Source organism: Hemicordylus capensis, chromosome 6 (genome assembly GCF_027244095.1).
Source record: "Hemicordylus capensis ecotype Gifberg chromosome 6, rHemCap1.1.pri, whole genome shotgun sequence".
NCBI classification, from domain to species: Eukaryota; Metazoa; Chordata; class Lepidosauria; order Squamata; family Cordylidae; genus Hemicordylus; species Hemicordylus capensis.
In genome coordinates, this window is record NC_069662.1 from 36,588,555 (window position 1) to 36,615,274 (window position 26,720).

Consider the following 26,720-nt stretch of genomic DNA (forward strand, 5'->3'; position numbering starts at 1 on the left):
AGTTTGACAGCAAGAGAACTAGGTGTATGTAAGCGATACTTATTTTCTTGAAGAAGACTGCAATAATCTCTGGATAAAACAGAACACCGCAATACCACAAACAGAAGCAACAGTAAACAGGATTACTAAAGCCCTACTTGGGTGTTTCTCAGAAAAAGATACCTAAGCCCTGTACATGCTTAACAAGCACTGAAAGTGGGTCTGAAGTCTTCCCAGATGTGTCACTCACACACTTCACCTTGCTGCTCTGTTACGGCAGTGTTCCTCTGCAGAGGGAAATGCCATAACCGTGATGGCAGGCACTTCTGTGATTGGCAGCCTGGGGCAATCTAGGCTGCCAATCATGGAAGTGTCCACCATCATGGTAGAGCATTTCCCTCTGCAGACGAACACCACACTAACTTAAGTTGAGATGGATGGGTGAGTGAGATGCTGGGGCGGGGCTTCTGACCTGCTCTCTGTGTTTGTGTGTACAGGGCAGGTGGGTTTTTTTTGAACATCCAAATAGGGTTTAACAGCAGTGACTGGTATTCCACACTGCTCCAGTCCTTGGGAGTCGCTGTTACACTGTTAGACATTATGGATGTTGCAACACAATCTGGAGGTGAACATGGGGGAGACGATTTCATTTCATGCAAAATCTCCTCTGCAAGGCCCAGTTATGTGTTGTGGCTGGCATTCTGTACCGTACAATGCTGACAATGAGAACTCCTGTCCTCATTGCTGTGTGGCTTTAACACACTCACCCACGCTGCTTGTGTAGTTGGGGTGTTCTGTTCCTTCAGAGCATTGTGCCATGCAATCACACAACTCTCTGAAGGAGTGGAACACACTGCCTATGCAAGCAGCAATGGGTGTTTGTGTTAAAGCTGCACAGCAATGACGACAGGAGTTCTCATTGTCAGCATTGTACGGCACAGAATGCCAGCCACAATTCATAACTGGGCCTTGCAGAGGAGATTTTGCATGAAATGAAATCGTCTCCCCCACGTTCACCTCCAGATTGTGTTTTAACACCCATCATGTGATTGCAGTTGACAGTATTTGTAAGAACAGAAGGAACTCGGAAGCAGAAAAATAGTATCCCGAATGTCTTGGGTACACAAAGATGGTAATTTAAACCACAGGAGTGAACTAGCTGTCCCAATGGGGGGAAAAATACAAGGGAACAGTGACTACCCACCAGAAAAGGGATTGCATTTCAGCTGTCTTGAAAGGTGAGGGCCATATTCAAGCATGTCTGAAGTTGAGGGTTGAATCTGTCTGAAACGGGGGAGGATCTGTAGTCTGTGGGGTTAGCTGCACCTCCATCCTCTCTTCAAATTCTTTCAGTTTTGCCAGGAAGTGAGACTCCTGGAGTGAATCTGATATCCTCAGGTCTGGTACACCATCTCGTAGCGATGACGCTCCACATGCCTGGCTCAAGTCGTAGAGCATTTCAAAAGCTTTGGGGATGACCTAAAAGGGGAAATAAGAACAGCTGCTGTGCCTATCTGTGTGATTTCCCCTAGTAATGCTTATAACTGTGCTCTGACTGCTAGCAATGTCCAAAGCACATTCATAGGGTCGAGGCTACAGCAAGTATCCAGGGAACTCCATGGGGGGTGAGGGAGACAAACCACACAGGAAGGCTGCTGCAGCAACCAAAGCAGAACCTTGTGTAGGATTGTAGTGTTTTTGCAACAAATGGGCTAGGTCAACTGATTAAGCACTGACCAAAAATGTGCCCCCACCCCAATACATAACTGGGCAGCAGATTAAAATGGTTTAAAAAACAAACATAAAAACTTCAGGAGGGCAGCCAACGTCTTAGAGGAGGAATTGCCAACTGTAACCTGCACATCATCATTAAAGGTGCCTTTTCTCCTCAGACCTGTCATATTAACTCATGCAAATGTACATAGACATAATTTGATTGGCTGGGATGTATTTAACTAGATGAAACCCCTCTAGTCTCGTGGCACCTTAAAGACAAGCTTTCATGGTCTGGAGCTCATTATATGAAGTATCACCTTCATTTGGCAGACGGGAGCTTTGTAAGCAGGGGAGCCAGAAGGCCATGAAATGCAAGGTTATCTTCTATATATTATTCTTCTTAGCCGCCCACCATGGGGATGTGTGTCTTCAGGGCGGAACTCTTGTGACGAACGCTCGTGACGCGCTGTGAGAGTTCCCGGCGAAGACGGTAGCAAGGATGGAGAAATTGGGGCCCGACTGGGAAGGATGGGGTGGCGGCGGCGGCTTCGGGCCCGGCCACAGTGGTGAGGTGATGGCGAGGTGAGGAGGCAGCTGGGCCGCCAGGAAGAGGAGACGGCCCAGGAGGGAATGGGCCAACTTTAAACGGCCATAAACTGTGGGCAGGGAGTGGGGGGAAAGACCAGCCCTGGCGGGAAACACCAGCCCCAAATACCACACAGATGTTCTGTGCGGGGTCTTATTTATTGATATTTTGGCTCTGCGCCAGCTGCTATCCCTTGTATATCATGGCCTTTTGACCCCCCGAGTCCAATCCCCATAAGATGTGTAATGGGCTGTCGCCTTATTAACAACATCTAGAAATACTCTCCAATAACAAAAGGCTGGTTTCTAAGGTGGCCGCTAGTTTAATGTTTGACACATATCATCTGCTTAAGTCTGCATATAAATAAATACAGCAGCTGGCCAACCCTTCACCAGCATACCAGAGTTCTTACGTTGTGTGAGGAGGAGGGGCAATTTTCAGGGGATGCCTTCCCTCCACAGCTGCCTGCACTGCCCAAAACCATGTCTCTGAAGAACCCCCATCCCCCAGGAACATACTTTAAGGAGGCAGAGGGAAGGGGGAACCCCCCCCCCAAATCCTTCTCTCTCAAGCTAAGGAAATCCATTGGCACAGGGTTAATCAGGATGTCGGTCACTAGATCTGCAGCCAGAAGTGTGCTCTTTGTTTTCACATGATGCCGGCATGTGCTTGAGCAGGCATCATCTCAGCATGCCCTACTGTGTGAGAGAAAAGCGGGGAATGTCTCTTAAGATGGTACTTGCCGTCTGCAAATTTTGGAAAGTATTGGAATTAGATTTTAAAAAGAAAACTCTGCTGCCCAGTTAACCAGGGACACCTCTTTAGTTAAATGTTTTGTAGCTGCTACCATGTTTTTGGAAGCCACCTAATGGTGCAGCAGGGAAATGACCTGCCTAGCGAGCAAGAGGTTTCTGGTTCGAATCCCCGCTGTTATGTTTCCCAGGGAAACACCTATATTGGGCAGCAGCAATATAGGAAGGAGCTGAAAGGCATCATCTCACACTGTGCGAGAGGAGGCAATGATAAACCCCTCCAGTATTCTACCAAAGACAACCACAGGGCTCTGTGGTCGCCAGGAGTCAACACCATAACTTTACCTTACCACGTTTTGGGAGGCTGTTGGTAAAAAAACAAACTAACAAAAAACCTGTTATTATTTAAATCTGATTTAAGCACTGCAGCCCCAGAATGTATGTGTGGGTATAGTATACATGCAAGCTACCAACTGAGACAGCACTCCATGCATTGGATAAAATTGGCTGTCGTCGATGACGGGTTATGCTACAATTCATGTGTTACTCGCCAAGGTACTTCCAGCCTTTGTTCCCTTCTTTTAAAGGGGAAGTACTGTAGTGCACTTTTTTCAACTGGAGTGAAGGTGAGAACATAAGTAGATCTGAAGCTATATACCATGCCTGAGACAAGCACAGGCCAACTAACTGTGGCATCTGACCCTTTGCAAATTAGAAAGACTCCCTGATAACAGAAGGCTGGTTTCTATGACTACTGCTGGTTAATGCTTAACGCTAAAACCCACAGTCTGGCCAATTCCAGGGCGTTTGCCAAGTTTGTCTGCTGTAATATACCAACAAAGAGTTCTGCGGAACCTTAATTAGTAACAGATTTACTGTCTTTGCCCAGATAGCTCAGACTGCCTAGAGGGGGATGGGAGAGTAGGGGAGTAATTCATGAGTACAGAGAACGGGGCAGAGGACAATTCGGGGTGTCGTGGAGGTATGGAGGAAAAGAGAATGGTTAAGGAAAGGCTTGCTAACAAAATGCTTGTGGGAGGGTTTTAAGAGACAAATAGGGGCTGCCCCAGGCATGAGGAGTAGCAAGCCAGAGCTGGATGTAAAAGGAACAGAAAAGACAAAAAGGAGACATAGGCAGAAGTAGAAATCCTAGGACTGGCCCCTATGTTCCTATCCCAAAGCTCTTTTTAGAGGGAGGAGAGCCGGTCTTGTGGTAGCAAGCATGAATGGTCCCCTTTGCTAAGCAGGGTCTGCTCTGGCTTACATTTGAACGGGAGACTACATGTGTGAGCACACTGTAAGATATTCCCCTTAGGGGATGAGGCTGCTCTGGGAAGAGCATCTACATACTTGCATGCAGAAGGTTCCAAGTTCTCTCACTGGCATCTCCCAAGATAGAGCTGAGAGAGACTCCTGCCTGCAACCTTGGAGAAGCCGCTGCCAGTCTGTGTAGACAATACTGAGCTAGATGGACCTATGGTCTGACTTGGTTTAGAACAGCAATGAGATGAATCCACCTTGATGAATTTCCAGCTTAAGTGTTGACAGACCTGTGGTTCCTAGCAGACCTGGCTGTTAACTATTTCAGGTACCACTGAAGAGATGGATGGTGAGATTTATTTCCCTGATTGCAGTGAGGTAGACTTCTATGTCTTGTAGATGTTTAAGGCATAACTGGTGCTATAGGAATGTTAAACTGTGATGTATTTTATGCCACTACGACTTATCTGCAGTTCCATGTTAACTAAATATTGGGCATATCTAGCTTGGGTTGCAGTTTCCCAGCACACTCTCCTTTCTTTTAAAAGGCACAACGAAGTTTCTAGCTTTCACTGTTTCAGAGACCACAGGGAGATGGATGGCATACAGAGAGCATCTTTCAGGCAGCCACAGGGAGGACAGAAGTGCCCAGCCTACACACATCTTCCTATTTCAGCTCAGAGATTAGAATGCCCTTTATCCCCTGCCCCCCAAAGAGGCCATGAATGTGTGCCCCACGTTTTTCCCATGCTTTTAACAGCTCTGGCTGAAATTATTTGTTTGAAGCTTCCCACCCCAAAGTTTGCTTTTGAAAATAGGAGAAGCACAGGGGAGGGAATGGGCGGCAGCAGCAGCAGCAGCACGAAGGGGGCCAGGCACTTACTTGGACCATGATCAGTTTTTTCTTCCAGGGGCGCGTGGTGTCAGGCCAGACCTCCCCAAAGCATAACCACAAGGTATAATCAGGCGATCCATTCTGCCCCTCCAGGTAGCCAATTAATTCTGGAGGGAGAGAGAGAGAGAGAGCCATTTCCTCCATGTCCTGTTGCTCCACCAGAGGCAGATAGAAGATCTATTCACCAGTTGCATTTCAGCTGGTGGCAGGGAACCAACCACTGCTTAAGGTCATAACTACAACACGCCTTCTCATGACCCATCAGAGCTATAGACCCAGGGGCAGCAGGCACATAAGAACAGCCCTGCTGGATCAGGCTCCCCGCTTTTCTCTCACACAGTAGGGCATGCTGAGATGATGCCTGCTCAAGCACATGCCTGCATCATGTGAAAACAAAGAGCACACTTCTGGCTGCAGATCTAGTGACCGACATCCTGATTAACCCTGTGCCAATGGATGAACATGTGTGTTCATCCATACAGCTGTAGGCCAGATGATTCCTGTGGCTTCAGAGGATTTTTTTAAAAAAATTATTGTTCATTTTATATGTTGACTTTCATAAAAACCCATCCCAAGTAGCAGTTTCCAGTCCATCTCCCATTTCTGAACCTGCACATAGCCATTGCCATTACATTCAGAGTTACTCCCGATCCCACGTTGTCAAGAGATGGAGTATCTTTCCATTAGTGATGGTGATCAAAGCAGTCATTTGTCTCACTGGGACCAAAGAGGGGGAAACGGTTCAAAGAACCCGGGATGCTGCCCTTCAGAGGCCACGCCTCGTGGCCACATCCCCCCTCCCCGTGGCCCCGTTTGGGAGTTAAATGCCCAGCGCTGCGTTCGCAGAGTGACCAGGAGAGGCTCTCCCTGCCTAGAGGAAGGGAGAGCCGCTTCTGGCCATGCTGAAAACGCAGCGCTGGCCTCAATCTAACTCCCGAATGGGGCCACGCGGCCCTGTTTGGGAGCTAGACCACACCACTGCATCTGAGGTCAGACGTGGGTGGGTGTGGCTTACCACTCGCATCTGACATCAGCCGTAGGGGGCGGGGCGAGGCGAGGGGGGCTGCCACTGCGGCTGGACACGGGCGGCCACTGGCCTCCCTCCACCAGTGTTGCAGGTGTTTGCATGGGCTGAAATGAGAGCAAGTTTGTCACTTCAAAGGCAAGGTTCTCAGCCTCAGGGATACACTCCTAGGGAATGTGGGCGGCATGTGGAGAGGGGGCTGGAATTCCTAGGGAGGAAGAGAAGCCACCGGCAGGCGAGGCCTCCGTTCTCCCACCCCGGCCAAAACCGGAGTGGACTGAATGACCTCTTGACGGAGGACCTTCTTGGCAGAGTGACTGCACCCCCAGGGCTTGGCAATGGCATGGCTGGAGGGGCGGAGGCACAGGCACACCTTCCCACTAGCGGCAGGTGTCTCTGCACAGTTTCTGGGGTCTACCCCCTCCCCTGCTGCCACGGGGGCTTCATTCATGCCATTGCTGAGGACCCCTCAGGAACAGCTTTCCCGATGTCTCCGAGGGATGCCAGGAGGAGGGTGGGAAGAAAGCCAAGTGCGCTGACTGACATCCGCTAGCACGGCTGTGGATGCTAGCCACTGGGTGTTCTAGTGGCAGCAGGAACCCTGAGGGAATCAAGCCTGGGACAGGGCTGCACCGCCTCAGCCCTCCTGCAGATGCTGAACTTGTAGACCTGACTATTGGTGACACTGTCTAGAGGGGGCAGGGAGTTGTAGTCTAAGAAACAGCTGGAGGTCAGAGTTCCCTGTAACAGGGATTCCCAGGTAGTGTGGTCTGCAACTCCCAGGTGGTGGTGATTCCCAGGTGGTGGTGATCTGCAACTCCCCGCATCGCCAACTGCAATGGCCTTTGGGGGAGACTGTGGGAGTTGTAGTCAACAACGTCTGGGAATTCCTGTTACAGCAAACGCTGCTGGAGGGCTGAAGTTGCACAGCCCCAGACTTTGGCAACATTTCCACAGAAGTGTGGGGTGAGATCATCAGACCCTTTCGGACACGAACAGCACTGCCGTACCTTGCACAAACTGGTGCAGGTTGTAGAGGGGAGCGAACTCTCTCTTTGGAAACTCTCCGCAAGGCGTGTCCGCTGCAGGCATCTCGGAGTGGCTCCAATAGACACTGCAGTGGCCTTGGCGTGAGCCGCACAGCGACATGCCGTCCACATGGAGCAGCACCCCTGGAAGCAGCCCTTGCAGAAGGCGGTTTGTGAAGGTTACTTGCAAACTGTCGTTGAAGGTGGATGGGTCTGGCAGCCCCACATCTGCCAAACCAGGATAAGGGCCAGGAGAGCCAGCCGGCCTGAAACAGAGGCCCTGCACGCCACTGAACACCTGGTTGAAGACCAGCCGACCCCGATAATAGGCCCGCACCTCAAAATCCGTTTCTGAAGAGAAGGCAGAACAGTTTAGGGAGCTCAGGTGCAGGCACACAACTCATCCAAGTCTCTCACTCATCCTACCTGCAGCAGCAGCACCCCTTCTTGTTTCTCCAGAAGACCCAGAACGACTCCTTGCTCAGCTCACGTAGTAGCTAACCTCTAGGAACACTGTGACTTTTTAAAGTAAGGGCAGGAAATGGACATTTCAGTGCCACAGCTACACCCTTGCTCTGCCAAAACAGCAATGATGTTTTGATCCCAGGGCATGGTCTGAGGTAGGGGTAGGCAACGCTGGCTCTCCAGTTGTTGTTGAACTACAACTCCCATCACCTCCAGCAATCATTTGTTGTGGCTGGGTAAGGTAGGAGTAGTAGTTCAAGAACAGCTGGGGAGTCCAGGTTGCCTACCCCTGGTCTGAGGGAACATGGAATTAAGCAAGTCCAGGTCTGGTCAGCTGCCTGGATGGCAACCCCCAGAATGAATGCAGACAAAGGGGATGAAGCACTAACAAAAGAGAGAGGGAGAGCTGGTCTCATCGGAGTAAGCATGACGTCTAGCTCAGGATTGTCTTCACAGACTGGCAGCGGCTTTTCCAAGGTTGCAGGCAGGAAGCTCTCTCAGCCCTCTCTTAGAGATGCTGCCAGGGAGGGAACCTGGAACCTTCTGCTCTTCCCAGAGCGGCCCCATCCCCTGAGGGGAAGATCTTACAGTGCTCACACTTCTAGCCTCCCCTTCAAGTGCAACCAGGGCGGATCCTGCATAGCCAAGGAGACAAGTCATGCTTGCTACCACAAGGCCAGCTCTCCTCTCCTTTTAAATGTGCATACAGAATACCTTGCAACTGCTATTTAGAGGCATCCTGCATCTGAGGCTAGAGGTGGCCACCAGCCCACCAGCCATCGACAGACCTGTCCTCCATGAACTTGTCCAAGCCCCCCCCCCCACAAAACCCCACCCAAGCTAGTGGCCATCACCACATCCCGTGGCAGAGAACTCCACAGACTAATTCTGTGCTATGTGAAAAAGCCCCTCCTCCCATCGGTCCTGAATTTCCTGGCCATCGGCCTCATGGGATGACCCCTGGTTCAAGCGTGGGGAGCGAGGGAGGTCATTCCTCTTCTGCATTCCTGCCTTGGATGTGCTCAGCTCATTCAAGCGCACACCCAAAAAAGAGGGACTGGCCACCCTCTTTCTGAAGTAAGGTGCAAAATGCAACCTTGCCCTCCTCCCTGCCCCATGGAAGTATTTAAAGGGGGTGCCCAGTGGGGAGAAGAGAGGGCTTGCTGCCAGTCTCTTCTGCTGTTCTCTAGAGCCATTCTGGCAGGGCTTCAGGCCTAGTTTGGGAATGGAAATGTCTTTGGTCACCCTGTGGGGTGGGGTGAGGTGAGTGACAGGAGAAGAGCAACCCTGTTGGTCCTCTTGGACCTCTCAAAACCAGCCGTCAGGGTCCCCTTTTGGATAGGCTGTCCGGGAATCAGACCCTTGGTCCCTCTAGGCCAGCACTGCCTTCAGGCGGGGGTCTTCCCTGGTTTTGGAGGGTGCTGCCAGGGATGGGACCTGGGGCAAGAGCTGCACCACGGAGTGACAGCCCAACCTTGTGCCGCAGTTCCTGCTAATAGGGGCAGTTTGGTGCCCATGTGGGGACAGAGAGTGTGTGAGGGCTGCTTAGGGTGGGGAGGGAGGGCACTCCAGTTATAAAGGCAAGCCGAGATAAATGGGGTGGTGGAGGATGGATTTGTCATCCCTCCTCAGTATTATGGAGGATAATTCAGGCTAAGTTGCCACAAGCAACGTTCAAAAACCCAACAAGATGCCAGATGCCCAAAGGGCCCGCGGTGCACAAGAGGAGGGGGAGATCTGGAGCACGGGGCGGGCCCTGCTCTGACCGATTCTGCTCCAAGCACAGGCTTCAGAGCCACATCTGGTGCGGACAAGCTCCGGGAAAGGTTAATCGAAAAGCGGCCTTTCTCCTGACTGTCTGATTTATTCTGCCATGCTGCAGGCAGCTCAGCAATCCAACTGCTGAGATCTCGTGGTTCCAGCCACACTGTGGAACCAAAGCCCCCAACACCCACCCCAGTGAGCTGCAATTTTTCGTGCGGGGGTAAGTGTGCTGCCAGATAAAAACTGATGGGAAACATTGTTGCTAGAGGCAAAGCCCCAGCCCTGTCTCCTGCCACCTACCTGCAAAAACAAAACACCAAAGGCAGCTACCCAAGACAAAATAGGGAAATGTGGTGAGGTTCTTGGTTGCAATTTCTGCTTTGGCCACAAGAGGACCAAATATTTTCTTATAGACATGAAAAGCTTACCAAATTTGTCAGCTCTTAGGACCTCCTCCCATGGCAGCACTATGTCGGCTGGTGGTGCTGGTAATGGAGCCAGGTTCAAATCAGAAGGCGGAAGGGAGGCTCCAACGAAAAATGGATTTTCTGCTCCTAATACTGAATATGGACCATCGGGGAAGAGAAAAAGACAAGAGAAGATATGAGAGCTAACCCACACCATACCATGCATGAGTCAGGTCTGGAGTGGGAATCTAGAAATATTTTTGGATTCTCTGGGAAGTGGAGAGCAGCCTAGTGCATTAGGGAGCTAGTGCTAGGGCCAAAATTCTTGATTTTTATTAGAGGGAATAGAGGGCAATGAGTCTAGAACGCAGGATGCCATTTCCAGGACTCTGGAGGGAAAGAGGATTCTAGGGCATGGGGGTGGAAAGCTAATTTTCAAGTTTTATTCCTGACTGCAATTTAGAGCTATTTCTTCATGCCCAGAATCTGGTACCTGGAGCACAATTTATTTAACTCAGACTTCAAGACTGCACACAACCCCAATAGCTCACTCGGGGTAGATGACAATTTTAAAATCTATGTTTTAAAATATCATAGGAACATAGTAAAGCTGCCATATACTGAGTCAGACCATTGGTCTATCTAGCTCAGTATTGTCTACACAGACTGGCAGCAGCTTCTCCAAGGTTGCAGGCAGGAATCTCTCTCAACCTTATCTCGGAGAAGCCAGGGAGGGAACTTGGAACCTAGATGCTCTTCCCAGAGCGGCTCCATCTTACAGTGCTCACACTTCTAGTCTCCCATTCATATTCAACCAGTGTGGACCATGCTTAGCTAAGGGGACAAGCTTGCTACCACAAGACCAGCTCTCCTCTCCTATCCAGTTAGATTAAAAGGGTGCTAAAAACCCTTGTTTCCCCACTAGCTCCATTCCAGATTCCCAACATTGGCTCACATTTGGAAAGGTTTTCCTGCTTAGCCAAAAGATGAAAAGCAATTCCAGCTTTCACATGTCTGTGTTTTTTTTTTAAACTCACATTTCAAACACTAAGGAGACCTGTTCAAATATGTGCAAGCAGTGAATACTTGTGGATTTTTGTGGAACGGGCAGAACTTCTGTAGCTGGCATGGCTTTCTGCTCTCACCCACTAAGACTCAGTGCTTTCCACTAAAGTTATCCTACTCAAAATACTCTCCGCATTCTACAAAAACTCAAGTCTATAAATTGAGCATTTTAATGCAAAATCAGTAGATTTCCATACTTTATTCAAGACTTGGTGCCATTCAGAACCCTCCCCTGACCTGCTCCCAATTTCCTTCCTTGTGGTCTCCAGTTTCTCCAGCATCCTACCCCAAACCTCCATATCGGGTTTCTTCCTAATTTCCATCACTCACCTTCCCCAGGACTGAAGGGATCCAGAGAACTCAGCAGACTCTCCAGGGTTTCGTCCTGAAGAAGAGGATGAAGAAGGCTCAAAGACCTTTCTTGTCTGGCTCCCCTTCTACTCCCCCATTCTGAATGGTCCCTCCCTTCCACACTGCTCTTGCTCTTTCTCCCTGTGCCATGGTTGTTGAGAGTGGGGTGGAGAGGAGAGGAAGGACAGCCAGTGTGGTGTAGAATCGGGATGTGCACAGAACAGGATTTTCATTCCGTTCCAAGCTCGGAACCAAACGCAAATGCCCGGAACGTTCTGTCGGAACAACCGGCCCAACAGAACGAGCTTGGAATCTTCCAAGTGCCATTTTGGACCCACGGCAAGGGGCAGCAAGAAATATCTTTAAAGATCATTACCTGGTTTACTGCTCGCACCTGCAAGCCCGGGTGAGCCGTGGCGCACCACCCAGCGTTTCGCACCGAGGCCGCCCTGCCTACAGCGCTCTTCTGACCTCTGCGCACGTATGGCAGCCATTTACATGGTGGTGCTGACCATGCAAAATGGCTGCAGCGGATGCGCAGAGGCCAGAAGAGTGCTGTCGGCAGGGCAGCCTTGGTGCAAGATGCCAGGCGGGGCGTCGCTGCTCACAGGGGCTTTCCGGTGCGAGTGGTAACCAGGTAACCATTTTTAAAGATACCTCCCGCTGCCCCTCGCTGGGAGTCCAAAATGGCGCTTGGAACACTAGAAATGTTCCGACTCTGAATGGGGCCATTCCGAGCTCAAAACAGGCTCTTCATTTGAAGGGTGTTCTGTTTTGAGCTCAAAACACTTGAAATGGCCCGTTTTGAGTTGGAACGTTTCAAGCTCAAAACGTTCTGCACATCCCTAGTGTGGAGAAGATTAGAGTGATGAACTAGGACTGGGGAGACCAGGGCTCAAATCCCCATTCAGCCATGAAACTCACTGCGTGACCGTGGCCCATTCACCTCTCTCTCAACCCAGGAGCAGCCCATCCTAACAAGCTGAGGGGGGTGACGGAGGGGTGCTGAACAAGACACAGCTGCCTCCAATTCCCAGCAGCTGCATCGCTCCCTTCTCTCTCTCTCTTTCTGCACCGCCCTGGAGTTAGCAAGAGCTGTGCTGCTTGCAGGCTGGCCCATTCATCAGGTCGAGCTGTGTGAGCTGGTCAATGATTAACCAGCTCACACAGCTCTACCTGACTAACGGTCAGCCTGCAAGCAGCACAGCTCTCATTAACTCCAGGGCTGGGTGGAGAAGGAAAGAGAGGAGCAATGGAGCTGCCAGGAACTGGAGGCAGCTGTGTCATGTTCGGCACCCTGCCCACCGCAGCTCATCAGGACAGACCGCTCCTGTCCGAACCTAATCTACCTCACAGGGTTATTGTGAGGATAAACAGAATCATGTACACTGCTCTAGGCTCCTTGGAGGAAGAGTGGGGTATAAATGTAAATAAGAACATTAAGCAAGCACAGACCTGACTGGAAGATGAACTGTCTCCATATGCCCCCAGGTTTGTGACCTGAATAGGGGACAGATCATCGGCCACGGTGTTTCTTTCCTCCACAGCACAGCTATTTACATCTACAAGAGAAGATTATAGACACTTGTTCTTTCAATCTGACCAAAGTTCCTCCTCCTCCTCTGAAATTTTTTTTATTTTTTATTTGCTAAAGAATCCGTAGCAGAAGCCTTGTCTGCTCTCAATGCCTTACCTGCCATAGACTGGATTTCAAACACTTTGTGGGGATTTTCAGCATCTGTGCTTTTATCTTCTACCATTTTGATCTCTGGCTTTCGGTTCAGGGCAGAGCGGAAATTTCTTTTCCATTCAGAGGGAGTCCGCTGACCAGCTCCAGGAATATAGCGGCCACTGGCAATGGCCCAGCCCTAGAAGGAGAAGAGTCAGGTAGGAAGGAAGGTGCCTTCTCCATGCCCGATTCCCAACTCTCCTCCCATCATATGCTCCTCTTCCCCATTCTCCCACCAAGCCAGCCTATTCCAAGTGATGAATGTGACTGATTTTTCAATCAGACATGTCAGGTTTTAAAACTCAAACTACTACTCCAAAAAGCATATTGGTCCCTAACAATTATTCCCATGAATCAGCCTCCTCTCAGTAAAAATGAAGAGCAGATCATTAAAAAAATTCTTGCAGGATAAAAGTAAGGTCTGTCAGATTCCAGCAGCAACCAGCCAGATGCTTCTGGATGCTCACCAACAGGGTAGAAAGAGTGGTGGCTTTTCTTTTGTTCCTCCCTAATCCCTGCTGGCATGTTCCCCAGACTATGGGAAACACCTATATAGGGCAGCAGCAATATAGGAAGATGCTGGAAGGCATCATCTCATACTGTGTGGGGGGAGGCAACGGAAAACCCCTCCTGTATTCTACCAAAGACAACTACAGGGCTCTGTGGGCGCCAGGAGTCAATGCCAACTCGATGGCACACTTTACCTTTTACCAGGGAGAATAGGCTCCTAGTTAGCTCCAGCCATTAACCCATTAATTTCAAATGATCCCAATCAAGATTGAAGACAAAACGCTGAACATATGGCAGAGACAATTAAACTCTTTTATTTGGACTTATAAAAAAACCAAGAGTCCAAGATTGTGCAAAATACAAAAGAAAGAGGAGGTCTAGCCGTTCCTAATCTGAAACTATATTATCATGCTAGTTCTTTGACATGGATCTCAGACTGGATCAGAGCACCATATGGGTTCATTTACGGATATGGAGGGATCAGGTTTGTCGGAAGGATTACATAAGCTTTTATGGACTACTACAAAAAGAAATAATCTAGAAACAAAATCACATACAATTAGAAACAGCTTGTTAAGCGTTTGAGACAAATATAAGAAAAGGATTAGTCCAGAATGATCACCTCTGGCATCGATTTTGAATATATATATTTTTTACGAAGAAGAGAAATCCAGCAAGTACAACCTTTGGAGAAAGAATACAGATATACTTTACAAAACTTAACTACTGGAAAAGTTAGACCAAAATCAATTCAAACTCTTGCTTTGGGATGGCTTGAAGAACCTCCTTGGTTTAAATATTTACAAATTAGTTTGACCGTACAGAAAGAAATACAAAAACAAGGTGGAATGCTCAGAGATCTAACAGAATTTGAAGAATTAATAACTAAAAATGTGGATCATTTACTGGGATTGATATATAAGCTGTTATTAAAGTATGATGATACAGAAACGGAACAGATCAAAGACTGTATGGTTAAATGGATGCAAAACATAAATAAAACAATTGTTATTCAGGATTGGGAATATCAGTGGAAGACAAACATTAAATTTACTGCAAACAGCAATTTAAGAGAAAATTGGTATAAAATGTATTTCCGTTGGTATACCACCGCCGTGATCATCAACAAGATTGATTGCAATTATCCACGAGATTGTTGGAAATGGAAGCATCATGCGGGGACTTTTTATCACATGTGGTGGACTTGAAGTAAAGCTCAACAACTTGGGAAAGAAATTCACTACAAGATGCAGCAAATTTTAAACATACCGTATTTTACGGACTATAAGACGCTACGGACTATAAGACGCACCTTAATTTTAATCCAGTTTTTCAGAGTTTTAACATATTAAACTGTTAAAACACATAAGACGCACCTGAATTTTGGCGGATATTTTTCGAGGAAAAAAATGAGTCTTATAGTCCATAAAATACGGTAAATATTCCTTATTTACCATAACCTTTTTTGCTGAATGTGACCAAACCTAGCACACCCTCTAAATATACAGAATTATCTTTGTATATGATTACAGCTGCCAGGATTCTTTAAGCCGCTAACTGGCGATCACAGATAATTCAAACTCTGGATGTATGGCTACTAAAACTATGGGAATACGCCTCTATGGCTAAGATTGCAGCACACCTTTGTCACAATTCTGATGAATCATTTGCATTAATCTGGGAACCCTTTATAAATTTCAACATTTTGCAAGGTGGCCCGCCACCGCCGCCATTCTCTCCCCCCCGCCCGCGGCCACCTCTCTCCCCCTGCCCGCCGCCTTTCTCTCCCCCTGCCCGTGGCCGCTGCCTTTCTCTCCCCCTGCCCACAGCCCACCAGCTGGCCACCGGTGGCACTTTCTTCCCCCTCTCTTCCTCAGTCCTCCTCACTTCGGAACTCTCTCAGCATGTTGCGTGAGAGTTCCGTCGCCAAATCCTGAGCACGCATGTCCCAAGAGAATTAAATATAGAGATAATTACTGTAAACTGGAAGTTCAAGAGATGATAGTATAACCATGTTTCTTTCCTTAAATAAAAATTTAAACAAATAATAATTAAAAAGGGTTAATTTATTTCCCCCTTCGAAACACTGTTGTAGGAAGAGATGGATGGTACAGCAAAAGCCTCTGCCCAGGTAGGTAAGACAACCAATAAATGACTGACAACCAATAATTGGTCTATTAAGAAACCTTTGCTCCCTATAGGTTAAGTTTGGAATCTTGAAGCCGAAGGGAGAGAACACAAGTTCTTGTGGGTCTGTTCCTGATGCAGAAATTCTATGAAGAAAAGCTGTGTAATTAAGCTTTGTAACAGATTTATTTTATTTTTTTCCATGCTTATACTTTTCCTCTCAAAAATTAACCCCCTCCCCCCTCCGTTAAGATGTGGTGAGCTGTTGGTGCTTGAGCACTCTGAGGAGATAACCGAGTGCTCTGAGGCCCCCATAGGCCTTTCACTCATGCATATTATTCTCCGAACACCCAAGGTTGGGGAAGATGAAAAAAGGTTGATACCCAAGGTGGCACAAGTCCTCCTAATCATGTCTTTGAAGGGGGGGGGGGTGTTCAAGGAAGTGGTGGCAGCATACCAAGTTGGAAGAAGTAAATGGGAAAAGAGGGTGTGGTGGCTTTAAGGAGCTGAGCTTTGCACGCACACGGACGCACACACACACCCCGTTTCTCCACATGCACTATATGGTCCTCAGAGATATCCTACTTCTGAACATGGAGACTCAACTGAACTATCATGGCAGACAGACCTGTCAATTGCTACCCTTCATGAATTCATCCAGGCCTTTGTAAAAGCCAGTATCATAACTTGTGGTAGTAAATCAAGGAGATAAGTATTTATTATGTGAAGTAGTACTTCATCCATCCCAACTCTACGGCCAATCATTGGGTATCTCTGGGTTACGAGAAAGGGAGAAATTCTTCCTTTATTAGTAGTATTAGTATCGTTAAGAATATTTATCCCTTTTATCCAATCACTCATAAGAACAGACTTGCTGGATCAGGCCTATCTAGTCCAGCATCCTGTTTCATACAGTGGCCCACCAGATGCCTCTGGGAAGCCACAGATAAGAGCTAAGGGCAAGCCCTGCTTTTGCTCCCCTGCAACTGGGATTTAGAGGTATCTTGCCTCTCAGGCTGGAGGTGGACTACAGCCACCAGACTAGTAGCCATTGATAGACCTGTCCTCCATGAGTTTATCCAAGCCCTTCTTAAAGCCATCCAGGCTGGTGGCTGTCACCACATCTTGTAGTAGAGAATGCCATAGGTTAATTATGCATTGTGTGAAGTAGTACTTCCTTCTGTCAGTCCTAAATTTCTTGGCAGTTTCATGGGATGACCCCTGGTTCTAGTGTTATGTGAGAGGGAGAACATTTTCTCTCTATCCTCTTTCTCCACAACATGCATAATTTATAGGTCTCTACTACTGCCCCTTGGTCATCTGTTTTCTAAACTAAGAAGCCCAGGTGTTGTAGCCTTGCTTTATAAGGAAGGTGCTCTAGGCCCCCGATCATCTAGTTGCCCTCTTCTACACCTTTTCCAGTTCTATAATGTCCTTTTTGAGGTATGGTGACCAGAACTGTACACTCTACTCCAAATGGTGATTCTCTTTTATTTAGCGGGGGGGAGTAACTGGCCCTATCCACCCCCAGCACAGTACCTCCAGTGACTGTTGCTGGTGTCTATTTTATTTATTTTTTAGATTGTGAGCCCTTTGGGGACAGGGATCCATTTATTTATTTATTATTTCTCTGTGTAAACCACCCTGAGCCAATTTTGGAAGGACGGTATAGAAATCGAACGAATGAATGAATGATGATATTCGCAGTTTTAGTTCTAACCCACTTCCTAATGATTCCAAGCATGGAATTGGCCTTTTTCACAGCTGCTGCACATTGTGTCAACACTTTCAACGAGCTGTCCACCACTGTTGAGGTTTGTGATTATTTAGCAAAGCACCAAGGAAGCTACCACTCCAGTTACAGATTGCAGAGTTTAGGTGTTGCAGCTATTTAAGTAACACACATGGAGATCACTGTAGAGTTTAAACTAAATTGATTTATTGATGAAGTACATTTGGGATAGGAAAGACCTATCCTATCTATCAGCTACATAATGAATAGGTAGGGAGAGAGAAAGATGTCTCCATTTTCTCTCTAGGGGGAAAGGAAGTGGACTGACTCAATACAGGAAGTACCTGAGGAGTCAAGGCAGGGGTCATAGAGTAGAGGAAAGCAGGGCAGGTAAAAGAGATTCTCACTCACTAACCTTTACTCCCAATGCCCCAGTGGTCATTAGGATACTTAGTGAAAAAGGTTGATGCACTGGAACTCCATATCCAACAACCACAACCCCAAAATCTCTCTCCTGGTCAGTCACTGACAGCTCAGACCCCATCAGTATATGTGTGAAGTGTGTGTGTGGGGGGGGGGAGGCAGTGTTGTTCCAATATGCATCACTTAACACTTGTTAACATTGAGCCGCATTTGCCATTTTGTTGCCCACTCACCCAGTTTGGAGAGATCCTTTTGGAGCTCCCCACAATCTGGTTTGGCTTTCACTACCCTAAATAGTTTGGTGTCATCTGCAAATTTGGCCATTTCACTGCTTACACCAACTTCTAGATCATGTATGAATAAATTAAAGAGCACTGGTCCCAGTCACTGTTCCCTCTAAGGCGTGCATATGCTCACAAGTTTTCTGATGTCCACTCAGTTAATTTTAAATCCTGCTCAGGTTGAATTAGGAAGGCCCCACTCTGGATGCATATGCGCACACGGTGCCTTGATGCTACTGCCCAGAACAAAACTCATTCTGCACAGAGATGAAAAAAACTAGAGGGACCACTGGTCCCAGTACAGATCCCTGGGAGACTCCACTTCTTACTTCCCTTAATTACAAGAATTGTCCATTTATACCTACCCTCTATTTCCTGTCCTTCAACCAGTTACCAATCCACACAGATACCTATCCCTTATTCCATGACTGCTAAGTTTTCTCTAGAGTCTTTGATTAGGAACTTTGTCAATAGCTTTTTCAAAGTCCAAGTATACTATGTCAACTAGATCACCTTTAGCCACATGTCTGTTGACACTCTCAAAGAATGCCAAAAGGTTGGTGAGCAAGATTACCATTGAAGAAACCATGCTGGTTCTCCTTCACCAGGGCCTATTCTTCTAATGCTTGACAATTTAATCTTTGAGAATGCTTTCCATTAATTTGCCTGGCACAGACATTAAGCTAACCGGCCTGTAATTTCCCAGATCCCTTTTTGAAAATCAGTTTTACACTGGCTACTTTCCAATCCTCTGGTACAGGGCCTGATTGTAGGGATAAGTAACATATTTTTGCATGGAGGTTGGCAATTTCACATTTGAGTTCTTTAAAGACTCTCAGGTTGATCCCACCTGACCTTGGCAATCTGTTAATTTTGTATTGTCACCTCTATCTGACTCAGTACTTTAGCCTCTTGCTGAGAAGCTCAGATCACACAGAGGTATACACTCAGTATCCTCTGCTGTGAAGACAGATGCAAAGAACTCATTTAGCTTCTCTGCAATCTCTATATCCTCCTTAATAATCCCTTTCACTCCCTCATCATCTAACTGGGGTTGTGCAGAACATTCCGAGATCAGAATGTTCCGACTTGAAAGGGTCCATTTTGGGGGTGTTCCAAGATCGGAATAGCACATCCTTCAAATGAAAGGCCTGTTCTAAGCTCAGAATGGAACAACCCCACTCCAAGACGGAACATTCCAATCACCATTTTGGACTCCAAAATTGTGCTCTTCTGGCCTCTGTGCACACGCGGCAGCCATTTGCATGGTCAGTACCACCATGCAATTGGCTGCAATGTGTGCGCAGAGGCCAGAGCGCCATTTTGGAATCCAAAATGGAGCTCTGAATGTTTCAAGTGTCCCAGGCTCATTCTTTCAGAACAACTAGCTCGACCAATTGTTCCAAAGCAATGTTCCGGGCATTTGTATTCTGTTTCGAGCTCGGAACAGTACACAAATGTCATTCTGTTTACATCCCTATAATGAACCAACTACCTCCCTGGCAGGTTTCCTGCTTCTGATGTACTTAAAGAAGTTTTTGTTATTGCCCTTGATGCTTTTAGCTAAATGTTCTTCAAACTCTCTTTTGACCTTCCTTATTGTCTCCTTTCATTTCTTTTGCCAGAGTTTGTGTTCCTTTCTGTTCTCTTCATTTCGGCAGGCCTTCCAATTTCTGAAAGAAGTCTTCTTCCCTTTTATAGCTTCTTTGGCTTTACTTGTTAGCCATGCTGGCATCCTTCTAGACTTTCCTCCTTTTTGGTACATACATTCATCCTTTCCGGTATACATTCTAACTGGGCTTCTATTATTGTGGTTTTAAATAAACTTCATACATTCTGGAGCGAAGTAACTCTCTTGATTTCCCCTTTCAGTTCTTTTCACCAAACTCCTCATTTTAGAGAAGTTTCCTCTTCTGAAGTTCAAAGTGTCTGTGTTAGACTTCTTTGGCGATTCTCTCCCCGCATGTATGCTGAATTTGATCACACTATGGTCACTGTTCCCTAAACATTCCACGACACTGACATCTTACACCGGGTCCTGGGAACCACTAAGGATTCAGTAGAAACTCATTGTTTTATAAACCTCCATCATGCTTTCCCTTAGCTGTTTTTTATTTTCCTAAGGATAGAAAGCAGCTGAACTGGTTTGCCTCTGAACTGGAACTGAACCCAAATGGTTTGACTCACTACTTTGAATATTTTTAGTTATTACTTCCAATCTATAATCTAAAGGGGCTTACAAGAAGCAAGCATAAACACAAAAGCAAAAATAATAATCAAACAAAGGAACCAGAGCCAATTTCAACAACACATTCTAGCCACCCAAAAGTGCATAAATAAGTTAGGTCTTGACTTGATCGATGCCTGAAGGAATATAAGGTGGGGCATGGTTCCATAAAACCAGTCAGTACACACGTTGTAAATGCTCCTCCGAACTCTACCAACTGGAGTGAATTAGCTGATCAGGATGGTACCGGGTCAGTGTGCAGGGTGTGGCAGACGCCATGCGTGGGAAATGCTGGGAGGTAGTCCTTTCCACTCAGAGCTCTATGGGGAAAGCACTTGAAAGGACAACCCCCTTTGCATTTTCCATGTACATCTCTTGCTGTGCCCCATGTGCTGTTCCAGCCATTGGGACAGCAAAGGGCTCTCTTTTCAATAAAAGAGGCCCTCCGCACCAGAAGTATACAGTACTTTGTGAAGGCAAGCATGTTGCTACCTTTGCACGGCTCCAAAGGGGTGGTCTGCATTATTTGGCTTCAAATGCTCCACAGCACAGCACTAGTAATAGCTTTTTCTTTTCACCTTTTAGTTTTCTGGTTTTTGTACATCTTAGCTACCCTTTCTGCTTTATTTCTATTATTATCACCCTTGGTCTCCCCATTCACTAAACACTTATTTTCTTGGGGTGGGTTCAGACAACCCGCTGCAACTAAGTAGCAGGAAAGCGGCAGTTCCCAGCAGCGCACGCCCCCACCACTCACCATTACTTCCAGCTGTGATCCATGTTGTCTGAACCTGGAAATGTCGGGTGGAGCATTTCAGGTCTCCTTCACCACCCAACATTAGTCCGACATCTGTAACTAAGAGATGAATTAGGTGGAGAATGTTAAGCAGTGGAGGGGACCCAACATTCTCACCTGACATTGCTGGGTTTGGACGACACAGAAATGGTCAGAAGTACTGGTAGTGGTGGGAGCATGCACCCGCCAGGAACCACCGCTTCCTTCCTACTTACTTGTAGCAGGTCATCTGAACCCACACTATTAAAGCTCCACGTCTTTCTGATATTTCTAACCTCTGTGTCTTCTGACTTGCGTATTCTTATATGTGGAATTCTTGGATATTTGGCTGGCCTTCTCTCTGCTTCAATAAATTATCAAAAATTCACATTTTCTCTTCTGCATTTCTTTCTTTATACTTTGACATTTTAAAAATTCTTATCTTATTCCTATATTAATTATTATATATTTTACATTAACTGTTTCTGTTTCTTTTCGTCTCTCCCAGAGAGCACAAAGTTTCCCCCTTTCCATTCCACATCCTTTCTCCTCTGGTTCAGGATGAATAAAAATCAATTGTATGTTTGTTTTGTTTTTTAAATCAGATTAAAAAATAGATTTTTTAGATTCCATTTTTATTTTTCGTTGTTAAAATGCTTTTTGTTTAAACAAAATTTGTATAAAGGTAGCTTGAATGTAGGGCACATTAAGGCTCAAGCATCATGAACAGGAATTATAACCAGTGGTGTCTCTAATCTTTTTCAACTGTGCATGGAATGCGTTTTGTTCTGGGTGGCAGTATCATGGCTGTGTGCTTGCACTTACATTCAGAATGGGGGCCTTCCTGATGCTACCTGAGCGGGATCTAAAATTAACTGAGCGGACATAAAACAAACTTGTGTGTGCCTTAGAGTGAACGCTGATTACAATTTATAATTATATACTATGAACCTGCTTGTTAACAGCAATATATCAGAGGTGAGAGGTAATAGATCTGATTGGCCTTATGTTTCATGCTTTTTTAACACCGTGAGCCTATAGGCAGGAACCTGATCCTTTTACATTTGTACCATGCCTACTATATTTTAGGAGCTTCAAATCAAATCAAATCAAATCATAAAATAAAAATGATGATGATAATAATGATGAAGATGGATTCATGTTTTCCTCAGGATCCCATTTTCCTGACAAATCAAGACCATTTTGATGTCTTATGGGACCCTGGGCATGCTGACAACAGGGGAAGGGCCTAATCTTTTCACAGCACTGGTTTTCCTCAGATATTTTGGCCCCGTGGCCTGGGCAGACATTATTATTTGGAAACAAATCCCCAGGGATAAATTCATCTCACCACAAGGTGAAGACAGCCTCCCCCTTCATCACAGTATTTGCTTATAATTTCTACATCCTGCCTTTCTTTCATCATGGAACTCAAAAGCAAAATACATGTCACCCATCCAGGCATCTGACCAGACCAAGAACTGCCCAACTCCAGCAAAGGAGCTATATCACAAGTGCTCAGACCATGCTCTGGGAACAGACTGGAGAATGCTTTCTCTGCTACCCTCTCATAGCACCAGATAGCTGGAAGGAAGGAACTCATGCCATCTAATTCAACTCTGCCTGAGGTGACCACTCAACAGCCCCCCACTGATTATCCCATACCTCAATCCAGGCAATAGCGTACTGCAATAGGGAGCAGGGTTCCCTCTAAGGCGTGCGCGCACTCACAAGTTTTTGATGTCCGCTCAGTTAATTTTAGATCCCGCTCAGGCTGAATCAGGAAGGCCCCACTCTGAATGCATGTGTGCACACACTGCCTTGATACTGCCACCCAGAACAAAACTCATTCCGTACACAGATGAAAAAAATTAAGAGAGAACACAGGTAGGGAGCACATGCACTGCAAGATAGGCACCCAGAACAACTAGCTCCAGATTACACAAGCAAGTGAAAAGTTCCATGCTTGATGCAAGTAAGGCAGTGGGGTATAGTGGTTGGAGTGTTGTGCCAGGAGTGAGGAAACCCAAGTTCAAATTCGCTCCTAATGGGCGATTCTGGGCCAGTAACTCTTTCTCAGCATAACCAACCTCACAGAGTCATAGTAAGGATAAAATACAATACATGTACACCATGCTGATCTCCTTGAAAGATGGATGGAATGAAAAAGTCATTGATTTGTTCTGAAAGGCAAGTAAACCTAGGAAGTCCTGAACAAGAACACATTCTCAATTCCAAATACCATCAGTCAGATCCTCAACGAGACCCATCTGCCAAGTCTTTTGCCAGTCATTTTTGGGAGGGGCATATCTACACATGGACAAATAAATGCCATGCTGCAGCACCCAGCATGCTCACAGAATTCTGAGCAGGACTCTGCAAGAGCTTCCCTAACAGATGGCTATCCAGCCTTTCCAACGGAGAGCCCACCATTGCCCCAGGCAGATTCTTCCAGTATCAAACAGCGCTTACCCTTGTTACTGTCTAGCCTGAATCTACCTCCTTGTAATTTGAATAAAGTGGCTAAAATTACAACTAACTCTAGCTGTGGCTGTCCCCGACAGTATTTGGGAGGGAATCCAAGATCATATTTGGGGGCAGCAGGGATCCCTCACTGGCTGGGTGAGCAACTACACCAGGGATGGGCGACCTTAGCTCCCCACCTGCTCTGTTGACCTCCTGCCATCCCCAGCCACAATTTATTGCGGCTGGGGATGATGGGAGCTGTAGTTCAGCAACAGCTAGGGAGTCAAGGTTGCCTACCCCTGAACTACACTATTTATCTAATTCTGTCTTAGACCCAGTGAAGGTTTCTGCTGTTATAGTGCTTCCAAGGAAGCTATTCTAGACTGGTTCACAGCTGCAAATTGCAACAAAATGTTCTACCCCATTTAGACAGCAGCTTGCCGTGACCTAGGCACAGACCAGCAGAGACAGCCACTGAGGGGAGAGTGGGATGTTAAACACATAGGAATGCCAAAGGAAATCCACGGGTTTACCTCAAAGAGCTGGAAATCCTCTGGGCCGACACTGTGCCGTGATCCATGCTTCCATGGTATTCGGAACCGAGTCCGTTCTTGGTTCAACCATGACACCCCTGGATATGTTTCCGCGTTCAAATGACCCACTAGCCAATGCAAAATGAGAGGCTTCTGAGCACCCATTGCGATTGTGGGCCACAGATGAGTGGGTAAAAACACAGGGTATCACTATTTAACCTCCTGGAGAGAGAGAAAAGGTTGACAGAATCATGGTGCAGAGAAGTGACATTGCAGCATGGGCTGGCATGACAGGCCAGAGATTCCTGGTCCTTGTGCTAAGCAACATTATTTGCTTGGAGAGGAGAGCTGGTCTTGCGGTAGCAAGCATGACTTGTCCCCATAGCTAAGCAGGGTCTGCCCTGGTTGCATATGAATGGGAGACTTGATGTGTGAGCGCTGCAAGATATTCCCCTCAGGGGATGAAGCTGCTCTGGGAAGAGCAGAAGGTTTCAAGTTCCCTCCATGGCATCTCCAAGATAGGGCTGAGAGAAATTCCTGCCTATGTTGCATTTTTGTTATGGCCTGTGGTGGCTGATCTGGAAATAAAATTAAACGGAAACTTTAGTTGAGGATCCTGGAAACATCTTCTGTATGGCTACTGAAAAAACAGAACCTTTGCTCCAATCCTACATGAGTCATCTTTTTAAAGATTGTAAATAGGAACATAGGAAACTGCCATATACTGAGTCAGACCATTGGTCTATCTAGCTCAGTATTGTCTTCACAGACTGGCAGCAGCTTCTCCATAACAAAAATGCAACATAGGAACCTTGGAGAAGCTGCTGCCAGTCTGTGAAGACAATACTGAGCTAGATAGACCAATGGTCTGACTCAGTATATGGCAGTTTCCTATGTTCCTATTTACAATCTTTTAAAAGATGACTCATGTAGGATTGGAGCAAAGGTTCTGTTTTTTCAGTAGCCATCCAGAAGATGTTTCCAGGATCCTCAACTAAAGTTTCCGTTTAATTTTATTTCCAGATCAGCCACCACAGGCCATAACAAAAATGCAACATAGGAACATAGGAAGCTGCCATATACCGAGTCAGACCATTGGTCCATCCAGCTCAGTACTGTCTACACAGACTGGCAGCAGCATCTCCAGGTTGCAGGTAGGAATCTCTCTCAGCCCTAACTTGCTGGGAGGGAACCTGGAACCAAGATACTCTTCCCAGAGCGGCCCCATCCCCCAAGGGGAATATCTTGCAGTGCTCACATGTAGTCTCCCATTCAAATACAACCAGGGTGGGCCCTGCTTAGCAAAGGGGACAATTTATGCTACCACAAGGCCAGCTCTCTTCTGGTCTCTCCTCAACATAAGGCATACATTTCAGTCATTTCAGTGAACAATATTCAACTAATTTGTTTTCATTACAGCAATCAGAGCATTAAGGCAACAACCTCCGTCTATTTTGTGTGCCCAGCAACGAGTATCATGAGGTACACACTGATACTTAACATGGAGGTTCTATAATTGCATCATCCTTGTAAACAGCGCTGGATTATGTATATTTCCCATTTTACAGACAGACAAGGCCGTGGCCTGGGAGACAGAAATGTTTCTAGCAGCCAAGGGCCAACTGTGAAGATGGGTTTGCTTTTTAAACTCCGTTTTCCAGTCCAAATCCAGCTGCTGGCCGGAGGGTCTGGAGAATTAAGACAACGATCCTATACGCTTACGGAACTATCGCCCACTGAAATCAGTGGGACTTACTTCCGAGTGAACATACATATTTTTACTCGCCGCATATACTGGAACTCCTGCGAAAAGCAATGCCAGGCCAGCCTTAATGCTTCCGCCTCATATTTCCTGGGGGAAGGACCGACCATCCCTCCCCGCCAACCTCTCAAAGAATTACTCCTCACTCACCTACAGGACAATCTTCCTCCGACGCCCCTCCAGCTTGCAAAAAAACATGAAACTTCTCCGGCCTCCAACGTGTCACGTGATCGCAAAACTCGGTTTCGTTTCCCGGCTGACAATTGTATTCATCTATCTACACACACCCGCCTTAGGCAAAAGACAGCGTTCTCCGCGCAGCCGCACCCTGTTTGTCTGTCTCTCTGTTTCAGAACTGAAAGTCATTTCCTTCGGCGTGGGGAAGTATTGCTTTTGTGCTTTAAAAGAGCTAAGATCGAGTTTCTGTTCTCGTGCAAAATGGCACATTCCAGAAGGACTGCACCAAAGATACAGATCCTCCCACTGTCGATATTGACCTGTCCTCCCTGGTAAAACACAGAGCCCTTCCCTCATAAAATAATAGGCATATTGTTGCCGTTGACGGGGGGGGGGGGGGGATGGATATCTTGTTAGTGTGATTTTCTTAGAGCTGTTGAAAGCTGGACTCTCTGGGAGTGGGGAGGGGTCTGTGAGTGGATGCATTTTGCCTTTCATGTACAGGCATTCTCTCCGCTTCCATGAACCTCAGTTAGGAAATAGGCCCCATGGAGCACAATATATGCGACACACTTTTGAGGAAGCATGACAGGGTTGCATAGGCTCCAACTGTCCCTATTTAACCACCAGCGACACTCCCTGTTTGCCGGGTTTGGTCCCTGGTACACTGCTGTCCCTGTCTAAGC

At 46.9% G+C, this 26,720-nt stretch overlaps 1 protein-coding gene across 2 annotated transcripts; it reads right to left on the reverse strand.

Moving 5' to 3' along the window:
- Positions 1–945: 945 nt before the first annotated feature.
- Positions 946–26,347, reverse strand: IRF3 (interferon regulatory factor 3). Of its 2 annotated transcripts, none has more exons than XM_053258755.1 (9): positions 26,008–26,347; positions 24,096–24,317; positions 12,986–13,160; positions 12,748–12,854; positions 11,272–11,326; positions 9,898–10,029; positions 7,223–7,591; positions 5,177–5,295; positions 946–1,458 (listed from the first exon to the last, which is right to left on the reverse strand). In XM_053258755.1, the coding sequence occupies exons 2-9, from the start codon at positions 24,258–24,260 to the stop codon at positions 1,231–1,233; spliced, it is 1,350 nt and encodes a 449-aa protein (XP_053114730.1). In that variant the 5' UTR covers positions 24,261–24,317; positions 26,008–26,347; the 3' UTR covers positions 946–1,230. The 2 variants fall into 2 exon arrangements, with proteins under 2 accessions (XP_053114730.1, XP_053114732.1); XM_053258757.1 differs by lacking the exon at positions 26,008–26,347 and adding an exon at positions 25,868–25,997.
- Between the last annotated feature and the right edge of the window lie 373 nt (positions 26,348–26,720).